General features: G+C 38.5%; 1 protein-coding gene across 7 annotated transcripts in view; it reads right to left on the bottom strand.

Moving 5' to 3' along the window:
- ralyl (RALY RNA binding protein like) overlaps positions 1 to 26,780 on the bottom strand; it is a 329,501-nt gene that overhangs the window by 79,877 nt on the left and 222,844 nt on the right. For 2 of the 7 annotated variants that reach the window (XM_012964879.3, XM_031903436.1), the window contains exon 1: positions 16,113 to 16,280. In XM_012964879.3, coding sequence (XP_012820333.1) covers positions 16,113 to 16,143 — 31 coding nt within the window. In that variant the 5' untranslated portion in view covers positions 16,144 to 16,280. 7 annotated transcript variants of the gene reach the window in all.

Below are 26,780 nucleotides of genomic sequence, written 5' to 3'. Positions count from 1 at the left end.
ACCAAAATTCACATCATGCCAATGAAGGGCATTAATTATCTTTAAAAACAACACATTATCAGCTTGCTGCCTTGGATGTGGCCATTGGATTTAGCTGGCTCGCTAAAGCTTAACTACCTGTGTGTACTGCTCAATACTTCTGACATTACACAGACCAGTAAAGACCCCTTCACACAGTATGAGGATAAGAAAGTTGGGTTTGCAGCACATATGTAGATGCTTGGCTATTACACATACTCATTGATGTGCAGGTTTATCCATCATAGGGCCAAATTATCTCCTTATTCAATTCTAGATATTCACATAGAGCCAGATGCAAATCAATAGAGAAAAACATATCTTGCTCATAAACTTTAACATGATAAAAGTTTTCCCATGGAATCTGGCCCATATTTATATAAAATCCTTCTCTAACTTGGGCTAAAGAACACTGCATGCAGTAAATGTAATTCTGCTTCTGTCCCTTTGTAGTTAAATAAAATGGTTCTCCTTTACTCAGAATTAAAGATACAGCTTAATGCCTCAACCTTTACTTTGCTTCAGTTCTGAAATACACACTTGGAATCTTTATAAAGGCTTTGTTAGTCGTCTGATTTTTTTTTTTACTGATTTTCTTCAAACAGTGTTTCTTCCATTGGAATTTTAACAGCTTTACAGTAAAATATAAATTATGCTACTACCCCTTGCAATTTAATCAGGAGCCGCCTGACCTGTCTGTGGGTTTTTGAGTGTCGGAGGAAGAGAGCACCCTGAAGAACCCAACACATACAAACTTTGCAGATAGTTCCGTAGCTGGAATCAAACTTAGGACCTAGATAAGTCTACCATTCTCTTGGCTTAAAGTTCACCTCAGCTAATGTACAGTGCTGTAATGAGGTGTTACTGAGTAATTAACGTTCAAGTGAAAGCCACAGACAAAAATAGTCCGTACTATTGCCAGTTGAGATACCCACACACCAATCTTCTACTCACCATGTAACACAAAAGACTTTGACAGTGTTTGCAGTCTATAAAAAGAAATGCCTAATATATTGGGGTTTTCTTTCACCAAAAGCAATGAGCACCACAAGGATAAAAATAAAAATCAGCTTCTGAGGAAGTGGCGGGATGCCACGAAACGCGTAGGCCCTTTGGAATGTACATGTGCCTTTTATTGTTGATGGAATAAAGACTGATTTTTATCCTTGTGGTGCTCCGCTATTTTTCTTTTTTGCAATTTTACCCCTGGGATCCATCTGGGAGCGGATCCGCGTGTAGCACACTTGGGCTGAGCGGTAAGTGCTCCCGTGTTTTGGTTCGTATTTTTGACCAAAAGCAATGAAGATAGTATAACAATGGAGCAGCACAAGGTTTGGTAAGCCTTAAGACATCATGGTTGACACCCTAGGAAGGCTTATGTTGATCTTATGTTCATCTATGTGTTGAATGCAATCTGCTTGCCATAGGCAAGTTTTCAGCTGACCCTTGCCCTTTGGATCTGGATTGCATGGGTTACTACTCTGGAGCATATTGTGGCCATGTCCCAAATCTATTTTACAGGCATAACGCTACATACAAATGCTGCATAATGGAAGAAATCATCAATGATGCAATTTCCCAATTTCTCATATTTTCAAACTGTAGATTTGACTGTCATCACTTGCACATTTTACTTGTAATACTGCCAATCACTGCCACTTATGGCAACCAGTCAGCCATTAGCCTTTACTTACCATTGCACTTAGAGCAATAAAATAGGCACCGACATGCACTAAGCCAACTGAACACTGATGATGCATATCAGGTCAGGACTGGGATTCAAAATAGGCCCTTACATTCCAGGTAAATAGAGGCCCAGCAGTCCCCCAAAAGGCCAATAAATAGTGACTGCCTATGGCATCTTATAGTAGCCTTTCTGATATTTACCAGAATCCACAGAATGCCAGTCCAGGCCTGATGTATTTCACTTAAACTGATACTGAGCATTGGTCAGTGCCACCACCTGAGCCTATTGGTTCTACAGTTATTAGGACTCCGCTTTTTTATCCATGAGCACAGGAGCCTCTATTTTACTCATCAGCCAGAATATAACTCACGTTACGCTCACAATGAACTGTGCTAACTGTGCACTTCCCAAGGCAGTGAACACAAGAGCTGTGTTTCAGTAGCAGAAAATAATCGTTTGGGTATATGCTAAACACTAGCAAGAAGAATTATTCAAATTCCCTGACATGCCACCTGCCTTCCTATCTCCACTGTACCGTAAATATGTACCACCACCTAAAATACAGATTAGAAACAATTGCAATCCAGATACACAAGGACAGAATTGCAATTAACTGGAAAATGATATGAATGTGCCTAAAGGGACTAAATACCCACTTTTGTGAAATAAGCACTTTCAGTTGGGCTCCTGTTAAGTGCTGCATAAAGACTATTTTTTTAACTGTCGAAATGTTCTTTCCATAGTGATCAGGGAACAGATTTTCTGAATAGCAAATAGCACTTAAAGCTCCACAATGCATCTGCTTTCCAAAGAATCATAGAATTTGTGCACCGCTCACCAATAACTGGTGTCAGCATTGTATAGATCAAAATAAAGTCAGAATTATTTTGCAGTCCTAAAAATGTTCCACCAAGTGGTAGATATGAGAATCGGGCCCAAGAAGGAGAACTACAGAAAAGCAAAGTCACAAGAAGACTTGGGAAATAACACTGAGCTGGAGAAACAATCGCTTATCTGAAAGCAGTTCCATTGTGCAAAGTTCAGACTCAGGCACAATGCACTGAGATGGCGCCTACACACCAATATTACAGCTAAAAATAAATACATTTGTTGATTCAAAAATAACATTTTAAATGGTAAGTAAATTATTTGCAATGTACATAATGTAATTTAGTATTACAAACTACACCATATAAAGACGGAATTTAAGTCAATTTGTACAACACAGATTATCTGCAAATTCTCAGGATCTTGTTTCAATGACATGTGTAGCAAAGAGTTTTCTACACTGACTGCTTCCAATGTATGTAGTTTGGGTTAAAATGTATAAATCAATCAAAGTAACCCTTTATAGTATATAGAAAAATGATGACGTGGAAAGAAACAAAGATGATGGTGCCACTTTAAATCCAAAATGAATACACTGTATTGTTTTGAGAGACCACATGCAAGCCTTGGTTGCTTATTATGTAATATGTGTTATATAATTGTGTTCAGAGACATTTCAGATGAAGGCACGCTCCACTCACCACCGTTGAATTGTGCAGGAAAAAATCTCTCCCTTTCATATCTGTTTTATTTTATGTGACTCTCTCATCAGGTTTATATATGTAGTGCAGTTGATGGAAAATTCCATACAGCGGGACTGTGACAAGTATACAATGTACTGGGGATCTTAGGAACATTGTGATATTGTGCACGTTCTATGGGTGTTTACTCAGCAGCTTTATATATGTGAGCTCATAAAGGGGATGTATAGGTGTGTGCCGTTTTATTCACCCCACTTAAAAAAATCACACTTCTTACCTCAATAATTGACCCTGAGACTAAGAGAAGTATATATATATATATAAATATAAATATAAATATATATATATATATATATATATATATATAAAAACTACATAAACTGTACAACAATATATACACATACTTACACTAAACTAACTATGGATATTAAAAGCCCAATAGCTTTGGATATTATGCTTGGTCAAGAAATCATCCAAGCCCCTCTTAAAGGCATTAACAGAATCTGCAATCGTGACAACACCCGGCAGGGCATCCCTACCCCCACTGCCCTCACTGTGAAGCACCCTTTTCCTGTTTCAAAGGGAGAAGGTTCAAAGGCTTGAAAGTTTTGGATGTTTGACATTATCATTGTATTGTCATGCTTTAGGGTTTTACATATGAAACTGGCACTACATTTATCCTGCAAGGTGTTCTGGGGGTATTTTACATGCAATTACCGCTGCATTTTTCCTGCCATTTGATCTGGGGTATTATATGTGTACATGCAATTGGTCCAGGAATACTATTAAGAAATCTGTGTAGGAAATGTCTGCCTGTAATGGAGCACACCCCGATTTAAAGTGTTTCTGATAAATCTCCCCAAGCTATGGGCTCACAAGGACAGCACACTGCTTATATGTGGGGAATCTGATTCAGCCTCTCAGTTTGTAAGAAGTTTCACACTGCTTGCCACTCAGTTGGCTGTAAATTGAGGGAGTAGAACTAGCACCTAATACTAGCACTTGACAGTGAGTGCAATTACACTGTGAAAATATACTTATAAGCAACGTTCCCTCTAATTTTTTATAGGCTGTGTGCGCAAAAAATATCATCCGTGCGCATTTTAAAGCAAAATTAAATTTTTGTGCGCTACAGAATGTTTGTTGGAGTTCAGTTATGGGCATTTTTGCGCAGGTCTTTCAGTTTGTCTAAATCAAGTTACAAAAACACGATGTTATTTCAGTTATCAAAAACACTGTTTATTCAAACAAGTTTCATTGTTAAATGCTATACCTATTAATAACGTGTAATTATATTTTATAGGTAGCATTTCGAAACTAAGAGTAATTTAGTTTTCACAGTTTTTCTCTGCGATCTTTTTATATTTATCCAGTCTGAATAAATTCTGTCAAGATCTATCGTGCCTCCATTTTGAAGGTTACTCTTAATACGCATCAGCATTTCCAAATGTTCTAACTGTAAACGGTTCCTTTGCTTCGTTTTCAGATTGTTCATTAAACTAAAACCACGCTCACAATCTGCACTCGAAGCTAAGAATGTGGCACCAATGTCCATCAATTTTGCTAATTCTGCAAATTGATCATTCTGAAATGAAAATTTCGTCATATCTGGAAAGCTGTTTATCAGATTGCTTTTGATTTTTTCTGCAACAAGGAATTTAAAGTCATTGTATTGTTGAATAATGACACTTTCCTCCTGAAGAAATTGTTTGTACTTTAAACAAAGAGATCGGATATGTTCAATTCCAAAGTCAAAGTCACATTGTGCTATTGCTGTACAGTCAAAAGCAGACCATTCCTCACCACCAAGTCCCACCACAGTACTACAATAGTAGTTACTAGGGCAAAATAATTCTTGATGCTGGACTTAGTACAAATTGAATTTGGAATGGATCAGTGGGGTGAGTGTCCATGAAAAACTGATTTACGTCATAATTTAATGAAGAAAGAGTTGTGATTTTTTTTTTCCCTGGGTGAAGGGCAAGGCACATTGTTGTATTTAACTGTGGTATAAGTAATACTGGCTCCAGCATTGGCTGGTATATTGGCTGTAATACCCTTAAACTTAGCCCCTGAATGACCAATTTAAGCTCTCAATTAGTCCCAGTTTTACCTTTTCTCACCTCTCTCTGCCCAGGACCTGTCTGTTGTGTCTAGGATTGAAACCTGCCCGGCCTTATGAAAACTGAGCTGCTGGGGCGAAAACTGCCTATAAGGATTTACACATTTAGAAATCAGGACAGGACTTTGTCTTTCCCCCAACCTTACCCTCACCTAGCATTCCTTCAGTGAAGGACCTTCACTATACATTGTGTGCCTATGCCACATCTCCAACTACCGTTGCCCCCTGGCTGGTAAAAATGAAGCCTGATGCCAAAGTTATTAATCCCCCATTGATTTGTTTGCTGCTGAGCCAGCACTACCAAAGCAGAATCTCCATGTTAGCTGGGATGGCAGTGTAACTGTGCTGTACATACTTGTATACACCTACCTGGTCCTCATGACGTGCCATCCAGCACTTCCCACAGCGCAATGCCTTTGGAAATAACTCAGACGTCTCCTCGGTCTCCCGCCCTCGTTACCCCGGCAACAGGTACTTCTGGCTCCTGTCCGGTGCTGAACGTGCTCCTTGCGCGCACCCCCCCCCAGACGTCCGTGCGTGGGCAAGTACGCGCGCAGGTACGCACGGACACTCTACACATTGCACCGGACAAGAGCCAGAAGTACCTGTTGCCGGGGTAACGAGGGCGGGAGACCGAGGAGACGTCTGAGTTATTTCCAAAGGCAAAAATCATTTTAGGCAAAAATGTAATTTTTGTGCGCGCTATTTTAATTTGTGTGCGCGGGTTCGGAAAGTCGTGTGCGCGCGCACACGCGCACAGCTTAGAGGGAACAGTGCTTATAAGTATAGTTTTATAGGTAGGTAAATATGCTAGGGTTAGCGGATTATCTGTATTCGTTTCAGACACCTTACTTGTTTAGGCAAGTAGAGTTGAAGATGTCCAACACAACAGATAGAAAGGCACCAAAAGGAAGTATCTGTCATGACAGTCAGATCATATGTGATTGATTTGTTGCTTTCTAAAATGTTCAGATATTAGATTTTGGAAGAAGATGTTAATAATGACGTGACTAGAGTCCTTTTATATACAGCATTAATATTCTCTATGTCAACAATATCTGTAAAAATTGTGAAATATGATTGTTCGTTTAATGAGTTTTCAATCATCTTTCTGACTTTATGTGATATTACGATACCTGTCTAACAATGGTGAACATGATATTCCTTCTATTAAACCACCGCCATTTGAACTCAATATGTTATCAGACATGACTTGCATGCCTCATTGGCTTCTAAAAGAATTCCTATTTACATGTAAAGGCCAAATATATGTTTTTTCTGCATGCTTAGTTATGTAAGCTGCAGTACTAGATACACTAGACCGCACAATAATAAGGTACTGAAAGCATCTACCAATTTTATATGATGATGAGAGAGTCCAATTTCAACATTTTGAAAATAATGGATGCTAGAAAGGAAAAATGAAACTCTGAAAAGCATTTTTGTCTGTTAAGTGATGGGAAAAGGGCACACTTTCCTACAAATGCTATACTTACATGCTCCCTAGGTGGAAAATCCATTTCAGTTTTGCATTACTAAGATGTACTATTAGAAGTGATTTGGGACAGTGTGAAAGTGGTGATGTTGCAAATGGGTAATACCCAGGTGTTGCCTGTCAGAAGCAAGTGAGACTACTGTGTAAGGTGTTCTGTCATCCATCTTTATCATTTAAATATAAATGCTCCATGAAACTGGATGTCGCAAGGAAACTGATATATTAGCGAGTGTCCGATTTATATTCACTAACCTAACTAACAAGTAACTGATATTATTACTTGCTCCCTGAAGTAAAACAATACTTTGGCTCAGCATTTCTCCTTAATACAATTCCACCTTCAGGATTGTGGTTACCCCCTAGGATTACCTGGATACAGGTGCTTCTATCAAGGCTGCACTACAGTATGTGTAATTCAGCACATGGATTGCTGGCTAAATGTTTTGCTTACCTAAACCAAAAGCTGTTGTGGGATGCTGGAAGCTAGAGGTCAACAACAACTGGAGGGATCACAGGGTAGAGGCAATGGTTTTCCACCATGCCTGTGGCTCTTATATTCCAACACAATGTATACATTGCAGTAGTAAGCCTGCCGTAAGACAGATAGATCCCCACTGGCAAGCACATATCAGAAAATGTTCTGCCATAAAAGGTAGGGAAAGCCACTTTAGCTGTTTTTAAATGGTTCTAGGGGCAAGAGGCTGAAGCAGGAGACTTCTTAGTGAAGAGTGGGGCCTGGGCAAGAGATAACCCTTAAAGGAGAAGGAAAGGTAAAAACTAAGTAAGCTTTATCAATGTAAGCTTTTGTAGATGTAAATACCGCCATAAGCGGCACTGATTCCTCTTTCAAAACACAGGATTTCTTGTCTCCTTTTTTGTAAACATGTCCTCTAGTATCAGACTTCCTCTCTCCGAAAAATCCTTCGTTCCTGGGGCCAGAGTCTGTGCTGTTCTCTCCCTAATCCTGTTCCCCCTTCCTACAAGAATGCTAAGAACTCCCTCCCCTAGGAATGTGTAATCTGAGCAACCAACCGACAGCTAGAGGTGCAGCAGGAAGAAACAAAGACCAAGCTTAAATAGCAGCTGCAATCTTAAACAAATGGAAGGAGCTTCCAGCACTGTTGTAAAGCTTTCTGCAAAATAAATATAGGTTCTAGGTGGCACTGATGTGGTGAATCTATTGGCAGTAAAATGCCAAAATGATTATCTTTCTCCTTTAATGGTAAGCAGGCAGAAAGGACTAGTGATGTTCAGATTGACCCAAAACCCCCTGAATAACCACAGGTTAGGCAGGTTGAGTTAAAATTTGGGTGACCATTGTGGGTTCTTGTTGAGTGTGGATTATACTGGGGAACTACACTATTCCTCTGCTGCTGAGCTTTTCCTGTATGGAACCAAAGGTGCAAGTGGAGTCAAACAATAGGTGTTCAATTGCACAGCCTTACAGCATTCAGGCATGGTGCATCAATCCCCAGAAGGTGCAGCCATTCACCTTAGGATATACTTTTAGCTAATGAGGAGGAGAGCACGACTGCTCAGTGAATTTATAGCAGACTTCTACAGCACAACAAGTTTCGGAGGCCCTTGTGAGCTTTTTATCAAGTGTAAAGTGAAGCGCGCACAGAAGTAGCACACAGAGAGGGCAGATGCCGGTGTGGATCCTACAATGACAACATTTTGTGGGTTATGGTTGGGTGCAGGAAAAGGATTTGTGGGTTTGGGTTTTCCTTAACCAACCATTACTAGAAAGGAATATCTTGTAAACTATTCAGCTCACTGCAGTAATGAGATATTCAGTAGGGTCATTTATTAGTAGAGCAGTGGGAGGCTTCAGCAAGGCAGAGGAAAGGTTAATACACCAGGCATGATCTGTCAGGGTAGGAACCCAAGTAGGTAAGTCCAGGTAGAAAAGATTCCCCATTTGGTGGGCACTGTATATTGGGGCCAGGATGCCCATGTAATTAATACTTCTGTAACAAATTAAAAGTGAATTAAAGCCCAAGCTAATAAATACATTTCTTATTTTAATAGCCACTCATGCCCAATTTATAGTGAGAGCGTGTAAAGCATTATGGGAAAATCCTTCCCCCCATCCTATCTGCGGGTGCCCAACTGAGAGAGAGATTCCTGTGTAACATGCTCCCCACTGGGATCAGCAGAAAATAGCATTTCACTTAATTTTACTGGAACTTTCTTAAAAGCCTGCACAGCACCACAGTAAAAACTATGGTTACCCTCAGGAATTAGCTGTCAAAATTCAATTTGAACATTTCACTCAGTAGCCAGTTTTATTTGTACATTTACAGACTCAGCTAATTAAATGGCCCGTGGTAGTTTACACATCAGTGGCGCTATGTTGCTGCAGTATAACATATAAAGAAGTGATTAGTATTCATTAAAGAACAGGGTTTATCAATAAATGACTATTTGACCTTAGCAATGTCACAGCTTGGGATACATTCATACGCTTGTATAACCTATACATGTAAAATACTTGTGTGCGTTCCTATATAATAAACACAAAAGTGCATTAAAAAAGATGTTTCACTACTATCCGCAGCTTCTTCAGTTGCTCTAGATTTATTTATACTAGATATACCATGACCTGGATGAATGAAAATCTTCATTGCATTAAAAAAAGGTACTTTACTAAGGTTACCATCAGTCCCTATTTCGGGGGGACTGACCTGTTTTAGATTCCCTGTCCCCATGGAAATTTGACCTTAGCAAGTTGTCCCCAGCTGTCCCTGTGGCAACACAGCCACCCCCAATTAATCATTGCTATTCCTGGATAGAAGAAAGGAAGGATGGAAGGAGTGATCATTTGTCACCTGACCCCCTTCCATCCCACTTCTTTCAGTGCTAGCTTTTCTGTTGCTGAAGGAATATATATAAAATTATTTTGGAGCTTTTTTAGGAAAATATATTAAGATTAAAACATGTGGCTATGATGTTGAGGTCTACGGCAATGGGGGAGTGGCCAAAAGTTGGCATGGAATATAGAATATTTTGTGCAGCATGGGCAGTGCACCGTAGGCCCATTCCTGTCCCTAGATTTCACTTTTTCAATCTGATAACCTTATACTTTACCCTTTGAATGCCATACAATATCCTACAAGTGAAACTGTGTGTTCCCCGGTAAACAGGAAAGCAGTAACAGAATCTGTAGTGCCGGCACATAAGCGCCAGAGCCATAGATTCTGCAACCTGTTAAAAAGAAGAAATCCCAGAAAGTGTTATGGATGCGGCGCGTTGCAGGGATTCAGCTCACTTCTTTTCCCAGCTAGATGTCACTCCTGTGATACATACACCTCAATAACACAAAACCAATGAGCATATTTCAAAGTCCCAGTGCTATACAGTTCCAAATGATAATGCAAGTAGCCATTCTGATAATTGCCACTTAGGGATCTGTATTTCTTTAATGATCCCCTGAAGTAGAGATTTCTTTCCTATCTAAAGAGATTGTGCACCCTCAATAATAAGCACTGAGGCCAAGCTCTCTTATTAGCATGGAAAAACCATAAGAAGGCCCATTGGCCTAATTTATGTCAATGGCTTAACTCCATGTACAGTACAGCTACCCTGCACAAAATTCTAAAGTATCTAGACATGTGAATTCTATCTTGCTATATTACCCATAGCACTCAACAATAAGCTTTTTTACCAAGGGACCAGTGAGGGAAATATCATCGACAGCTGCCATTTCATTTATTATTTGACAATAATGCACCTGTTTATAAGATGCTGATCATAAACTTGTATCTTATCCTACAGATCAGGCAACCACTGAGCAGAAGTGACAGCCGTAGCCTGATATTATCGGGAGTAGCTGGTTCCCATATAATAAAAAGTCTTCAAGAGCAAATAAAATGGGTGAACATAAACCACTGATATATTTATCTTACAGCCATATACTGCCTATTATCCAGTTTATAATATTTTCTTACAGAATTGCATTATTTAACCTTAGCTCAATCACCTTCACTGTGAAAATATTTAGCCTTTGTAAAATAAACTATGGCAATGGGGTAAAGTTATGTTAACTAAAAGCGACATATTTATTGCATATGGCACGCTATATAATACACTCTGTAATGACTGCGGCCAGCAGTTTGACTAATGCACAACCAGAGAGAAACAAGTCACTTACACTGTGCAGAGCCTTTTGTTTTGTACCTCTACACAAGGACTCATTTACACATACAGTGCAGCACGCACAATTTAGATTCAAATCACCATGTTATTTACCCACAATGAAGCTTTTAATTTTGTTTTTCTCGGAATCTTAACAGTGGTCACCCTCGTAGTACTATTCAACAATACAAATGTAAATTACAGATCTTTTGCTAAACCACTCACAAGTTGCGTTGTGTGTTTTTCTTATTGCATTTGTGTGTGAATGGAGTCAGTTTTAGCACGTTGCATCAATAATGGCTAGCAATATTAGTGGGCAAATGATATGCTACAATCCTCTTTTAGTCTTTTCTGTATTATTTCTTTATTACTAAGCAATGGGGCTACTCCTATGCGGAGCCCAAAACAATACCTTTGGGCCCAACCTGTTGGGCATTTGAAGTGTAATTTTCAGACATATGTTTCTTTCCACCAAAACACACCAGAAATCTATCCAAGGGTCAAATAGGGTGACAGCTTGTTATTGCAGATATTCTTGGAATTCGGCTTATTGGCTTATACAACAGTGTTTATTATAGATCCTTGATAAACATTATGGACCTTAAAAAGGAGCTTCAACCGTTAAACTCTGTAATATACTATTTTTGTAAACACTATGGAACAAACATGACATGATAAATATACAATGCACTTCCTAATAAAAGGCCCAGGGTACACTGAATTTTACCCAGGCCGAAGCATTTCTGCCAGCTTTGAAGTAGAGGTTATTGTGTATTTGTTTAATATGTGAAGTATAGAGTGTTGTGCTCCAGCGTATAATGAATACAATATGCCATATACACTGGGCTCCCACTATCAGATTTTGATTTTTTTTTTTACTGTGTATTGAGCATTTCATTTCTTAAACCAATGTATATGTATACAGGTGTGGGGTCTGTCATCCTGAAACCCGTTATCCAGAAAATTCCAAATTAAAGGAAGGTCATCTCCCATAGATGTTAAACATATTTCCTTTTTCTCTGTAATTATAAAAATCGTACATTGTTCTTGATCCCAACTAATATATAATTAATCCTTATTGGAGGTAAAACATTTCTCTTTGGCTTTATTAAATCTCTAAATGATGACTTTGTAGACTTCAATTATGGCGATCCTAATTCCCAGGTTCAGAGCATTCTGGATAACCGGTCCCATACCTGTAGTACAAAACTATTACCTATAGCTTTTTGTGTAGTATTTTGTGATACTGCTCAAGAATGTCACATCTCATCCCCATATTTATATTGACAATACATTAATCAGCACTTTGTTTACAGGGTCGGACTGGGCCCAGACACCATGCCTGTTGCCGATCCCCTGGTCGCCAGTGTCCTTCCCTGACGGGTTCCACTTATACGCGCTCAGGGGAGGACGTTGGGAGGGGACCCCTGGGGGGGTTAGGGGGTCTTCATTGGTCTTCATGTTTTATTATTTGTGTTTTTTTATTATTTACATTTTTGTTCAGCAGCTTTCAAGTTTGGAATTTCAGAATCAGGTTGCTAGGGTTGAAATTACCTTAGCAACCAGGGAGTGGTTTGTATGAGAGACTGGTTTATGAATAAGAGAGGACCTAAATAGAAAATTAAGTAATAGAAAGTAACAATAACAAATTTGAAGCCTCGTGGAGTTATAGTTATTTTTTGGCTACCCCCATTTGAAAGCTGGAAATAGTCAGAAGAAGCCAAATAATTAAACAACTATAAAAAATAAATTATAAAGACCAGTTGAAAAGTTGCTTAGAATTGGCCAGTCTATAACAACCACCCCTTTAACATCCCTAGAAAATATTATTTAATATGATATTTTTGCTTGCTTTAATCAGTTCCTAAATGCTGGAAAGTTAAAAAGCAACTAATATTGGGTCTGTTATATTGGGTTTTCTATTCTCTATGTATATCTGAATACATAGTATTACATGTCAAGGAGGTAGCTGGACCCATTTGAAAACATATTTATATATACAGGTATCGGACCTGATATGCTCGGGACCTGGGGTTTTCTGGATATGGGGTCTTTAAGTAATATGGATCATCATCTCCAACTCAAAATCATTTAAGAATTAAATAAACCCAATAGGATTGTTTTCCTCCAATAAAGATTAATTAGTACAAGGTACTGTTTTATTATTACAGAGAAAAATCATTTAATAGCTGGATTCAAATGTAGTCTATGGGAAATGGCCTTCCCGTAATTCAGAGCTTTCTGGATAACAGGTTTCCGGATAACATACCTGTATATATATACACACACAGGTGTATATGCCTGAGCAAATTCAGTGAAGCTAATTTTTGTACAGTAAAAGGCACACCTTTAGTTAAATACAACATTTAAACAATTACCTCTTACAAAACACTAGGACATATTCCTAGTAAATACCTAGAATACGTTACTGTACTGTATCACAATATTATATCCACTATATATACAGTATACAGTATATATATATACAGCACAGAGGCTCCTGGTGTGTTTATACAAAGACACTGTTGTTTTTTTTTTACGCCTATTCTACATTGCCTGATGAAGCAGGAAATGCCTGCGAAACGCGTTGCAATATTGTTGTGAATAAACTATTACTGAAAATTACCACTTTTGTTGGTGTCTGCCTGGAGGAGGTAAGTTCACTACTACCTCCTCTGAATTACCCATTGGGTTTTTAAGTGTTTTTAGCTAATTTTATTCTTTTGGCGCCTCTGTTTTGTCTTATCACTATATATATATATATATATATATATATATAACTGGACTGAATGTCAATAAACCACCACACACATGGGGGACACACACACAAGCACACACACAAGGGGACACACACACAGGGACACAGACACACGGGGGGGTGACACAGGGGCACACACACAAAGGGGGGGGCAGGGACACACACGGGGACACACAAACACACACACAGGGACACAAACACACACACACATGGGCACACAAAGACACGGACACACATACACAAATACTTACATAAATTAAGCTTACAAAGACAGTTTAAAGTGAATGTAGACACATAGAAATCATATAAAAGCTGTGTGTTAAATTTGAAGGGAGTATTCACTCCAGCTATACATATTACATAACCATAAGATTATGCTCAAAACCCTTGGAAATCTAAGCTGCCTTCCTATAAAACTACAAATGATAGTTACAGTAGATATCACAAATAATATGAATTGAAATTCAAGCCCAAACCCAACATGACCAAACCAGAGTACCAATGTGCATACCTACTCAGTGTGAAATATACGGTTTGAGGAGTAGAACAGAACTTGAGTATTATTATTATTATACTTACAGGCTATACAAGATACAACCTACTCCACTTCATACAAACATTTTTCCATTAAAAAGGGCACAACAAAGCATTGAAATGAAAAGTACAAAGTGTTTTACTTGAGTATTATTATTAGTATTATATAATAAACATTCCAAAATGACATATGTGACATATGACATATTCCTAGTAAATACCTTGAATAAGTTTATACTATATTTAAACAATATTATAGGCACCATATATATATATAGCTGAACTGGATGTCAATACACCAATACACACACATTACACATACACACATACACACACATGGACACACACACGGCACACACACAGGGACACACATACACAAATACTTAAATATATTAAGCTTACAAAGACAGTTTAAAGTGAATGTAGACACATACAATTCATATAAAAGCTGCATGTTAAAGGTGAAGGGAGTATTCACTCCAACTATAGATATTACATAACCATAAGATTATGCTCAAAATCCTTGGAATCTAAGCTGCCTTCCTATAAAACTACAAGCTGCTACAGTAGATATCACAAATAATATGAATTGAAATTATATTATTCAAGCCCAAACCCAACATGACCAAACCAGAGTACCAATGTGCATACCTACTCAGTGTGAAATATACGGGTTGAGGAGTAGAACAGAACTTGAGTACTATTATTATTATACTTACATACAGGCTATACAAGATACAACCTACTCCACTTCATACAAACATCTCTTCCATTAAAAAGGGCACAACAAAGCATTGAAATGAAAAGTACAAAGTTTTTTACTTGAGTATTATTATTAGTATTATATAATAAACATTCCAAAATGACATATGTGACATATGACATATTCCTAGTAAATACCTTGAATAAGTTTATACTATATTTATACAATATTATAGGCACCATATATATATATAGCTGGACTGGATGTCAATACACCACCACACAAATTACACACACAAACATACATACACACACATGGACACACACAGGGACACACACACACAAATACTTAAATATATTAAGCTTACAAAGACAGTTTAAAGTGAATGTAGACACATACAAATCATATAAAAGCTGCATGTTAAAGGTGAAGGGAGTATTCACTCCAACTATAGATATTACATAACCATAAGATTATGCTCAAAACCCTTGGAAATCTAAGCTGCCTTCCTATAAAACAGACGATAGCTACAGTAGATATCACAAATAATATGAATTGAAATTATATTATTCAAGCCCAAAGCCAACATGACCAAACCAGAGTACCAATGTGCTACTCATACCTACTCAGTGTGAAATATACGGGTTGAGGAGTAGAACAGAACTTGAGTATTATTACTATTATACTTACATACAGGCTATACAAGATACAACCTACTCCACTTCATACAAACATCTCTTCCATTAAAAAGGGCACAACAAAGCAATGAAATGAAAAGTACAAAGTTTCCCGTTTGCCGGAAATTGGCGACACAATTTGAGAGCGTCAGTCTCACATCTCAGTTCCTTTGAAGACGACGCAAGAAACACCGAAAGCAGAACTTACAATTCTGATATTTGCTGCTGAGATTCTATAAAGCTGTCCTTTTAAAAAAAAAAAAGAGTTTCCATAGTAACAAAGGAACTATATCTTCTAATAGATCATCCCTCGCTCTTTATGTCGACTGCACAAAAACCTCAAGTCTTTCTGCGAGATGAATGTCATTTATTGATTCACGCCTTATTTTATAGCAAAATAAAGGAGCTCATTTCTCCATATCTACAAAGAGGCAAATGGAATAGGTACTTACATCTCTGATTTCTGCGTTTGCTCTTGTACATGGCCACTCTGAATAAGATCCGATGTTTCAAGAAGTAATTCTATTTTTTTTTCCTATTTGGTTGCTTAGCAGGAGCACAAAAGGAAAGAGATGGGGCTTTTGCTTTGCAGTCAGGCACTTGGCTCTGGACTGATGGAAGCTAACCAGCAATTTCACACTGTGAGCATGGTTGAAACCATTCGAGCAAAATAGAGGGGAGATGCAGAATAATTCACTGCATACTTCTGCTGTAACGGGCTTTGATTTTTCTCACTCCAGTCTAACACATGCAGCTAATATAAATGCAGTTTTATAGGATGCCAGTGCTAGCTATGCACAACTGCAAAATGTGCTTCACAGATACTTGGACCATTTCAAGCCTATGGTTATTACTTGTTTTTAACTAATTATGTAGCAGATTGTATCATCATCCGTAATAGCTACATATGGGTGCTGAGCACTTATAAAAAGAGCAGCATTCTCAGAAAATAATGAATATAAATTGGCATGTGTCTCCCTTTCAACTATGTTAAAATAATTTGGATCTATCATTACTTTGGCTTTTAGAGACAGAAGTGGGGATTAGCCAATGGCATGTTTCTCTGCAATCTGATGGCCATTCTGCATGCTTTAGAAAATAGCACATCTGAAAACAGATCATTTTACCCGGCATTCTGGATAATGGGTCCAATACTGTATATTTATACAGTATGGGACCCATTATCCAGAATGCTCAGGACCTCAGGTTTTCCGGATAAGGGATCTTTCTGTAATTTGGATCTCCATACCTTAAGTCTACTAAGATTATTCAAACATTAAATAATGTAATTACACACAATCTTGATGAAAAATACATAAGCACAAACCCCTCACCTCAGTTTAGATGGAGCCCTGTTAACAGTGGCCCTGGCCAGGGCAAGTTTTTAATAGAGGCAACACCTGGGAAATCCATTGTAATAACAGCCCTTTCTGCTCAAATAATGTCAGTTTAGTAGCAAATTTGTAACCTTGCAGTGTTTTCCATGCTGAACTTGAACCCCTTAAGCAGACAAAAGTGCTTCTAACTTTCCAACTCCTTTTTCTAACACAAACAGAACAGCAAGCACTTATGGATCCCGCAAACAGGCATATGTAAACGAATTGCACTCTCGGCAACCAAAACATAGCCTTACGTGTTTCATGCACAGAGCACTTAATAATAGGCTGGACAAAACAGTTTTGGTACATATTTATATATATATATATATATATACCCCAAGACCACCAATCAGATCAACATACGAGAACACAAGGGGAGGGGTCAATAAAAGCAGAGAAACACCAATGCATAAAATAAGACATCTTACATTCAGAAATTACTCATAATAGCAGGAAGCATGAAATGTATCATTCAAATCCTGAGGCTATCTCGTCTTCAGGGTGAAAGTCCATTTTATCTTTTTATTTATTAAGGAGGAAATGCACTTACCCCTAGTACCTAAACTGACCCTTTCTGTACCTATTACAGATAAATAGTCTATATTAAATCAGAACAAGTTGTGAAGTGATCAGAAACATTTGTCTCTTAATTACCTTTGATATCTAATAAATGTTCTTGTATATGTTTCTTCAATGCCCTTGCAGTTTGGCCTATATACTGCTTGGTAGAGTTGCATTTAATGTATTGCTTGATTTGATGACTTTTATTGGTCATTGTAGATGTAAAAGTTTTTGATATGGATATGTAAGAGCATGTTAAAGATCTTTAAGCACCACATCAATGCATGCCCTTACATGTTGGGTGTAGTGGAATCCTTTAGGCTGATGCCACCAGGTGCATGGCGTATATTTTCGGCAAGCTGAAAAACGTTTGCCGAAATTATGAGCCGTATGCACCATATGTCCCCTACCTGTGCCTGCACCGGAATGAATGAGATACGCTCGGGTGCAGGCACATGTAGCTGATATCCACATAAAAACGTGCAAAGTCTTGCATTTTCATGCGTGTATCGGCTACATGTGCCTGCACCCGAGCGTATTCATTCCGGTGCAGGCACAGGTAGGAGCGTATGGCAATATTTTCAGCTAGTGTTTTTCCGCTTGCCGAAAATATACGCCATATGTTATGTGTGGCATCAGCCTTAGAAAATAAATTGGACTCAGAGCAAGGATCTTGGCAAGGATATTTAGCATTTCCTAGTTACATATTTGCAACCATTTTTCTAAATATTATCTAAAACAGGGTTTGAAGAATAGGGATATTCCTTTTGATTATCTTTTTTTATGCAGAAAACTTGGGGACTAAACATAAGAATGCAGCCTTGAACTTGTCCAGCGACTGTCCCAGCCGAGGCGCACCAGTGAAGAATATCATGCCTCATAAAGCTTAATAGTTTCTTAAAGATGCCCCCAAGCCAGCAATTCATGTTTTCTGGGGAACATTGGCAGCAGAACAGGTGGGCTATTATAGAGCTGGGAAGTCTGACAGGCCCACCAGTGTTACTAATGAATCCCCGGAGCTCCAGTGGGGCTTTGTACAGAACATAACACTGCTGAGGTCTGAGAAGAGGTTTAAGGGTCTCTGCAATAGGGGATATTTGTTAAATTGCAATCATTTTCTTACGATGATGTGGTAAGGTCATGGTGACATTAACCTTACAGGAGTGCTGGGCACTGTGCCTGATCATATATCAGTTAAAAATAAATTGACTAATGAGTACTTATTCAGGCGTTATGTTTTACCAGCAAGCCTATTGAGCTTAATGTCCTCAACGCAAAATGCTGAGCAGTAAGGCAGCAACTGATGAGAAATCAATTCAAAATAGGGGGGAAAAATCAAAGGTTCAGTAGAGTAAAACAAGCTTGGGTTGAGGAGAAGCAGCAGATGTAAGTGCCACAAGCCTGATTAAAGGGAAAATTACTAAATGATTGCCATTTGGTACAAGGTTTAGAGTCACATGCCCAAAAGTAAGTAATTCACTTCATAGGAGCAATGGTCAGTAGTACAACAAAGGCAAAAATATTCTCTGGAATATACAGTAGTAGGGATACAATGAGCACGTATAGTCGGCACACAGGAGGATTTCACATAAATCAGAAATAAGGGATCATATTATAGGGTTTTATGGCTCCATCTAACCTGAGATGAGGGGTTTGTGCTCATGTATTTGTCACCAAGATTGTGTGTAAGAATCTACTGTCAAACTGTGGCTTGAAATAAAGGGCAAGGAGACTAAAAGATCTATGTGAGTGCCATCCCTATTCTTTTATGTTCATGCTACACCAGTGCTGAATTCCATTTCTATTTCATCAAAAACTGTTCTTTTGCAAGCTGGTGCTTTAATTTATTCAAAATGAGGGCTTCTGATGACTAGTTGTATGGATGTAAACAAACTGGTGGAACAGTAATAAAGTATTGGTCAATAACAGCCAATATGTGTGAGCTGCATATTTCCTCAAGCAACTTTGGGGGTCATTTACAGATGCCCAACTTTATAGATACTTAAGCTGCTCCTTGTACTTTTGCATAGTTGTGCTCATCGCTGCTCTTTCCATCCCCCTTCTGTTGGTATTTGTTCACTGTGTGCCTGTTGATGCAGAGGAGCCCACAGTGGCCTGAATCAATTGATGCTGCTCCGAAACACCTAAAGGGGACAGATGGCATTTTGATGCTGAGCAGCGGGCCTCCAAAGACCAAAGATTTTCAGTTGTGTCCAACTCTCCTCAAAGCTCTCTTAAAACAGTAATTCTAATGCACCAGACGTAATGGCGTCAGTCACATCACTGAATCGAGACTGTAATGATACTGGAATTTCGGCAAAAAACACTTCTTTGTGGGTAAAAACATGACGACTTGCACTTAAAATTGCACTTTGTACCCTGCACTTCTGCAAGTGTGCACTTGTGAATAAGCTCTATAGTTTTCTGGATTTGAAGCAGCAGGAGAAGCATTTTTTGGAGCATAAGAGGTGTAACTAATTCTCCATATTCACAAACATAAATCTGCCAAGATTCTGCCACCATTTTGAGTCTAGATTGTGCTCTAAAATAAATTTATAATATGTTTTTTTTCATTGTTCAGTTTCTTTCTGTTGTTTTACCAATTAATAACCCCCCAAAAAACCCACAGAAAAATGCGATGAACAACTTATTCACGCATCTGCTTTCATTTACAGCTGATTTTCACATAGATGAACACAATCACACTGTGTTTTACAGAGGGATGCCTGGTAATGGGTGATGTATTTTATCGCCGTTTTTTTTACATAGGATGATAAATAGGCCCCTTAGTGCATAGTGCATAGTCATTCTGTCATTCAGGTCTCAGCAATTACCTGCTGGGACTTATTCCATGTGAGTGACACATTCCTGGCTCTTGATGTTACTTACTCTTCTTAGATCAAGTACATGCCATTGATTTTTCGTGTCTTAATGTTTATGCTGGCCATGTATGGAGAGACCCACTCATTTGGCCAGGTAATGGACTTGACAGAGATAACACGAACACTTGGGCCTTGGACCCTCGACCACAGACTGAATCCACAGTCTATTGCAGTTCTCACCCAACTCTACTCAATCAATATCTCAATGATCCCTAATCAGATATCAATTAAGAAGGGGATAGTTCTGGGACAATACACCATCTAATATGCTGCTAACTTGGTATGTTAACCTTTAGTCGACCAGGGCAAAATTTTGACCAGTCACAACATGATCTAGAAAAATGTTCAATAGTATTTATTCTGAGAGAGACAATACAATAACATTGCAGTAAAATGCATCTATATTGAATTCACAAAGTGGGCCAGATTCAATTCAGTGAGAAAAAGCTTTATCACTGGACGAGATTCAATTCGAGATGCAATTCAATTCAGAAGAATGTATTTTAAAGTTTATTAAGTAAAAACTCTATTAAAGTCTATGGAGGAAAAACTGGAACTGAATATAGAGAAAAGTTTTTTCTCCTTGAATTGACTCTTGTCCATGAGTTTTCACGTGATGAACCATGAAATCACTTTTTCTCATTAAACTGAATCTGGCCCAGTATGTGATTGCTTTAGAACTGCTTTAAAATGAACTTTCATTCTCTAAGCATTGGAGCATTCCAGCAGCTTCACCATTGCCGACCTTCTTAATGTCTGAGAAACCCCTGACACTCTTAGTTGTGCAGTTCATGGGTAACAAACGTGTAAGATAATAACAGAGGTTTGTTAAGACAGAGCACAATAGATATTTTAGATGACAAACATATTTTTCTATTCATGTATGCTTTTTTTGTGTCTTCCTCATGAAGTGAATATTACAGAGGGCAGTGGGGTTGATGGGGTTAGGGAGGGAGCACAGTAGGTACAAAACGATTGCTGGTGTTTTCATTTTACTGCATTCACACAAAGCCTACTCTCTACTGTGACTATAAATAACTACAGTACACAGAAGAATAACCCTATACAGATTGAGCAGCAATTTTTTTTCAAAATAAATTACTTTGAGCACTCTTTGAATTCTCCTGACTTCTGTCAGAAAAAAAAATACAGTTTTCTTAAAGCACTGTGGGCATAAAACATGGTACATTATAAATGAGCCTTCGTAGATATTATTATTCCCAGTAATGGGAAATTGCACAGCAGTTACTTTAGCCTTTTTTCATTTTGGAAAAATAGTACATTATGTAATATCATTACTATTAGTTTCAATCAGTGGAATAAATAACTGGCCATAGTGGCCTGGAACTAGGCTGAGGTGGAGGAGATCATACACCTGCCATAGAGTTCATGCATATTTCTATTATAAAGAGGAAATTTAGCTACTTTAAAAGAAAGTCTGGCCGTCTAGGGGGTGAAACAGCATGGGGAGAACTAACCTTAAAAATGAATATGGCTAGAAATGCCATATTTTACTTATTGAACCAGTCTTAAGGTTCAGCATCTTTATAGTAGTAATGATCCAATACTTCCAAGTTGTCACGGGGGGGGTCACCATACTGGAATCTGTTAGAACTGCTCAGGACAATGCACAGGCTCAGTGGGCTCTGGGCAGCTGCTGAGAAGCTAAGCTTAAGGATTGTAGCAAATTATCAAGCAGAACAAAAAGTTTGCCTATCATAGAGGGTGACAGGTTTCAGAGCTGCCATGCAGTAATAATCTGTATTATTTACTAATCGGCCATATTGTTACATTTACATATGTACAGTATATACTGCCACGCCCATTTTACAAAATTTGGCACTTTTTTTTAAAAGTCTGAAAACATTTCTGGGGGTTTATGGGTAGTTTTATGTGTTATTACAGTTTTGATAAAAAAAAAAAAGCATGGAAGGCTGATCAGCTTGTTACATTAATGTAGACACGAAGAGGTGGGATTTGAGGCCAGTGCACTATTTGAGGATAAGGGTACATCACTACAAAGTGGCCATAGGCAGCACCCAGGGAAAATATATAAAAACCAACATATAAAGCATACTATACCAAACAATGGATAGGTGTATCCCAATGTCTCATGGTACCCACTCTCCTAATGCGTTTCGCACCATGTGGTGCTTCATTCATTCACCTCCTCTGATGAAGCACCACATGGAGAGTGGGTACCATGAGACATTGGGATACACCTATCCATTTTTTGGTATAGTATGCTTTATATGTTGGTTTTTTGTTCTGTTAATTTGAGCCAATAAATGTTGTTGTTTTTATTCCACTGAAATTTCTGCTGTTTATTCATATACTGATTCAGGACCTATCAGTGGGATATAACTTTTAGATTCCCTTTCTGAAACCTAATTTCTTACTTAATTATATATATATACATAAAATGTCTGCCCCATTTTGTGCATTTAGCCTAATACACGTACTTAGCAATGAACGAACAATCATGACATTATATAGAAAGAACAGCAATCGGAGTTCTTAGTATACGTCCTGCTGCATCCCTGTGTCATTGAGCAAATGGCTGCAAATGTTCCCCTGAACGACGTACAGTAAAATGCAACATTTACTTTACTGCAGATAAAATAATGCCCTTAATGGCTCTTCCAACAGTAACATATAAAAATATTAAAACATATTAACTTCCCACATCCGATCCCCTTTCCAGATGATGGACTCGCTGCACATCTGATGATGATGCCTCTATTCATTTAGGTGCAATATATACACAGTGGCGCCTGCGCTGGAATTATTCACACATTAACAACACTCTAAAATTCATTAGGCGTCACTGCTTTTCAGCATTTATTACCATATATTGGAAAAAACAATAACAGAAAGTCTCATCGTATACAAATTCTCCACAAGAGAAATCCAGCAAATAACTAAACAGAGGATTCTGCACCTATTAGTTACGGTTCCTTACTTTGAAAAAGCAACACACATCAGATTTCTGTGTCATTGGTTTTATATTTCCTGCAATGTATGTGCATGTTATTGCCACAACAAAGGAAACCCATGGTGCTTTTTTAGGATTAGTTTGGCAATTAGCAGTGCATCATGCTTAGGGCTGGGCAGGGAAGACAGCTCAGCTTGGGGGCAGTTTGGGAGTCCAGAGGAAGGACATCAATGACTAAGCATGATTGTGGTTGAAACACAGTCATCAGCCATCAGCATGATGTTCCTACATTGGTTAGACGCACAAGGCAAAAACAAATTATTGTGAATCAGTAACGTTCAAACAACAATCTAGGACACAGCAAGTTATTTTAGGACAGGAGCAGGTAGCTTTATGAAATACAGTCAGCCAAAAGTGATGCTATGTGAAAGCTTTAATACAGACTAGAGGGTGACTTCAGTGAACCCCCTTAAAGGAAAACTATAACCCCAGACAATGTAGGTCTCGATAATACAGCTCACGTGTAAAACCCTGTTTCATCTAAATAAACCATTGTCATTAAAAATATAATTTCTAGTAGTATGTGTCATTGGGTAATATAATTCATGGTGCACACAAACAAGCCAAGGGCACACATTCATGCTAGGTCACATCGGCCAATGAATGGACACAATGCTGCCTTTTACTCCCACACTACTTCCTTTTACAGATAGAGCTGCATTATATCCTGTCAGGTGATCTCTGAGGGAGCACTATCACAAAATAGCTCAAGGTAAAAGCTGTAAATAAAATGGCAATATTAACTGATATACACACACCAAAAGGATTATTAGGAACACCATACTAATACGGTGTTTGACCCCATTTTGCCTTCAGAACTGCCTTAATTCTACGTGGCATTGATTCAACAAGGTGCTGAAAGCATTCTTTAGAAAAGTTGGCCCATATTGATAGGATAGCATCTTGCAGTTGATGGAGATGTGTGGGATGCACATCCAGGGCACGAAGCTCCCGTTCCACCACATCCCAAAGATGCTCTATTGGGTTGAGATCTGGTGACTGTGGGGGCCATTTTAGTACATTGAACTCATTGTCATGTTCAAGAAACCAATTTGAAATGATTCGAGCTTTGTGACATGGTGCATTATCCTGCTGGAAATAGCCAACAGAGGATGGGTACATGGTGTTCATAAAGGGATGGACATGGTCAGAAACAATGCTCAGGTAGGCCGTGGCATTTAAACGATGCCCAACTGGCACTAAGGGGCCTAAAGTGTGCCAAGAAAACATCAACCACACCATTACACCACCACCACCAGCCTGCACAGTGGTAACAAGGCATGATGGATCCATGTTCTCATTCTGTTTACACCAAATTCTGACTCTACCATTTCAATGTATCAACAGAAATCGAGACTCATCAGACCAGGCAACATTTTTCCAGTTTTTAACTGTCCAATTTTGGTGAGCTCATGCAAATTGTAGCCTCTTTTTCCTATTTGTAGTGGAGATGAGTGGTACCCGGTGGGGTCTTCTGCTGTTGTAGCCCATCCGCCTCAAGGTTGTGCGTGTTGTGGCTTCACAAATGCTTTGCTGCATAACTCGGTTGTAACGAGTGGTTATTTCAGTCGAAGTTGCTCTTCTATCAGCTTGAATCAGTCGGCCCATTCTCCTCTGACCTCTAGCATCAACAAGGCATTTTCGCCCACAGGACTGCCGCATACTGGATGTTTTTCCCTTTTCACACCATTCTTTGTAAACCCTAGAAATGGTTGTGCGTGAAAATCCCAGTAACTGAGCAGATTGTGAAATACTCAGACCGGCCCGTCTGGCACCAACAACCATGCCACGCTCAAAATTGCTTAAATCACCTTTCTTTCCCATTCTGACATTCAGTTTGGAGTTCAGGAGATTGTCTTGACCAGGACCACACCCCTAAATGCATTGAAGCAACTGCCATGTGATTGGTTGATTAGATAATTGCATTAATGAGAACTTGAACAGGTGTTCCTAATAATCCTTTTGGTGAGGGTAAATATTTCAGTTTGGTAAGATTCTTTAATAGGCCACTTAATGTGATATAAACTATTTGTTGGTTAAAGGAACAGTAACACCAAAAAATGAAAGTGTATAAAAGTAACTAAAATATAATGTGCTGCTGCCCTGCACTGGTAAAAGTTGTGTGTTTACTTCAGAAAGTCTACTATAATTTATATAAATAAGCTGCTATGTAGCCATGGAGGCAGCCATTCAAAGGAGAAAAGGCACAGGCACATAACAGATAACAGATAAAACACTATTGTATTCTACAGAACTTATCTGTTATCTGCTATGTAACCTGTGCCTTTTCTCCTTTTTTCCAGCTTGAATGGCTGCCCCCATGGCTACACAGCAGCTTATTATATAAATTATAGTAGTGTTACTGTAGCAAACACACCAGTTTTACCAGTGCAGGGCAACAGTGCATTATATTTTTATTACTTTAAAGCTCTTTCATTTTTTGGTGTTACTGTTCCTTTAAGTATTCATCCTGAGGGTATAGTTAACCTTTAACAATAACCCCTTTTGTAAGTTGAATGATAGATTAAAAGCAGTAGCCTACTTAGCAATCAAATATGGTCATTTGTTACTTGTGCTGTCCTTCTAATGGTCCCTATTGCCATATATTTACCACAAATATAATATAAAAGGTAATGCAATAAAAAGTTTGACCATGTTTAATAACCCATAGCAACCAAAATGTATGGGGGGGGGGGCACCCATAGTCACTGGGACATTTTATATAAATATAAGACACAAATAGAACTATTACCACCCAAGACTCCAAGGTTCCCACAGGGAACTGTGTCAAAAGGCAGAGCAGACTTGCAGCAAATGAAATGGAACCAGAAATGACATAATCTCCTGGTGAGCGCAAATCAAAAACCCTGGAATTCTGGGGGGAAAAGTTACATTGTGTGAAAAATCTCAAAGCAATTTGCAAAAGGAAATTGTACTTTGCACAATGCGCCTGTAAAATAAATGTCTCTTACTAAAAAAAAAAAACTATACTATAAAAAAAATTGCAAAAGAGTTATGACTAGTCCATGTCCCCACATTATTGTCAGTAAGTTTGGGGGCGGGGGTTACAATATTTAAAACAAATCTCTGAATGATGTCTGTTCCCTCTTTCATGTTGAGGTGGAGGCTTCCAACAATTTTGATGCTCTGGGTCAGTGGTTCTTACAAACAAAGGACTCTCTTGCAGGTCTAATGGGCTTATGTAATAAAAGGCACTAAGTTTGTGAGGAGCAGTAACCCATAGCGACCAATTAGCAGGTAGCATTTACTGGTCACCTGTTTCAAAGCAAACAACTTATTGGT

Source organism: Xenopus tropicalis, chromosome 6 (assembly GCF_000004195.4).
Source record: "Xenopus tropicalis strain Nigerian chromosome 6, UCB_Xtro_10.0, whole genome shotgun sequence".
NCBI lineage: Eukaryota > Metazoa > Chordata > Amphibia > Anura > Pipidae > Xenopus > Xenopus tropicalis.
This window is presented reverse-complemented; position numbering and strand designations above follow the sequence as displayed.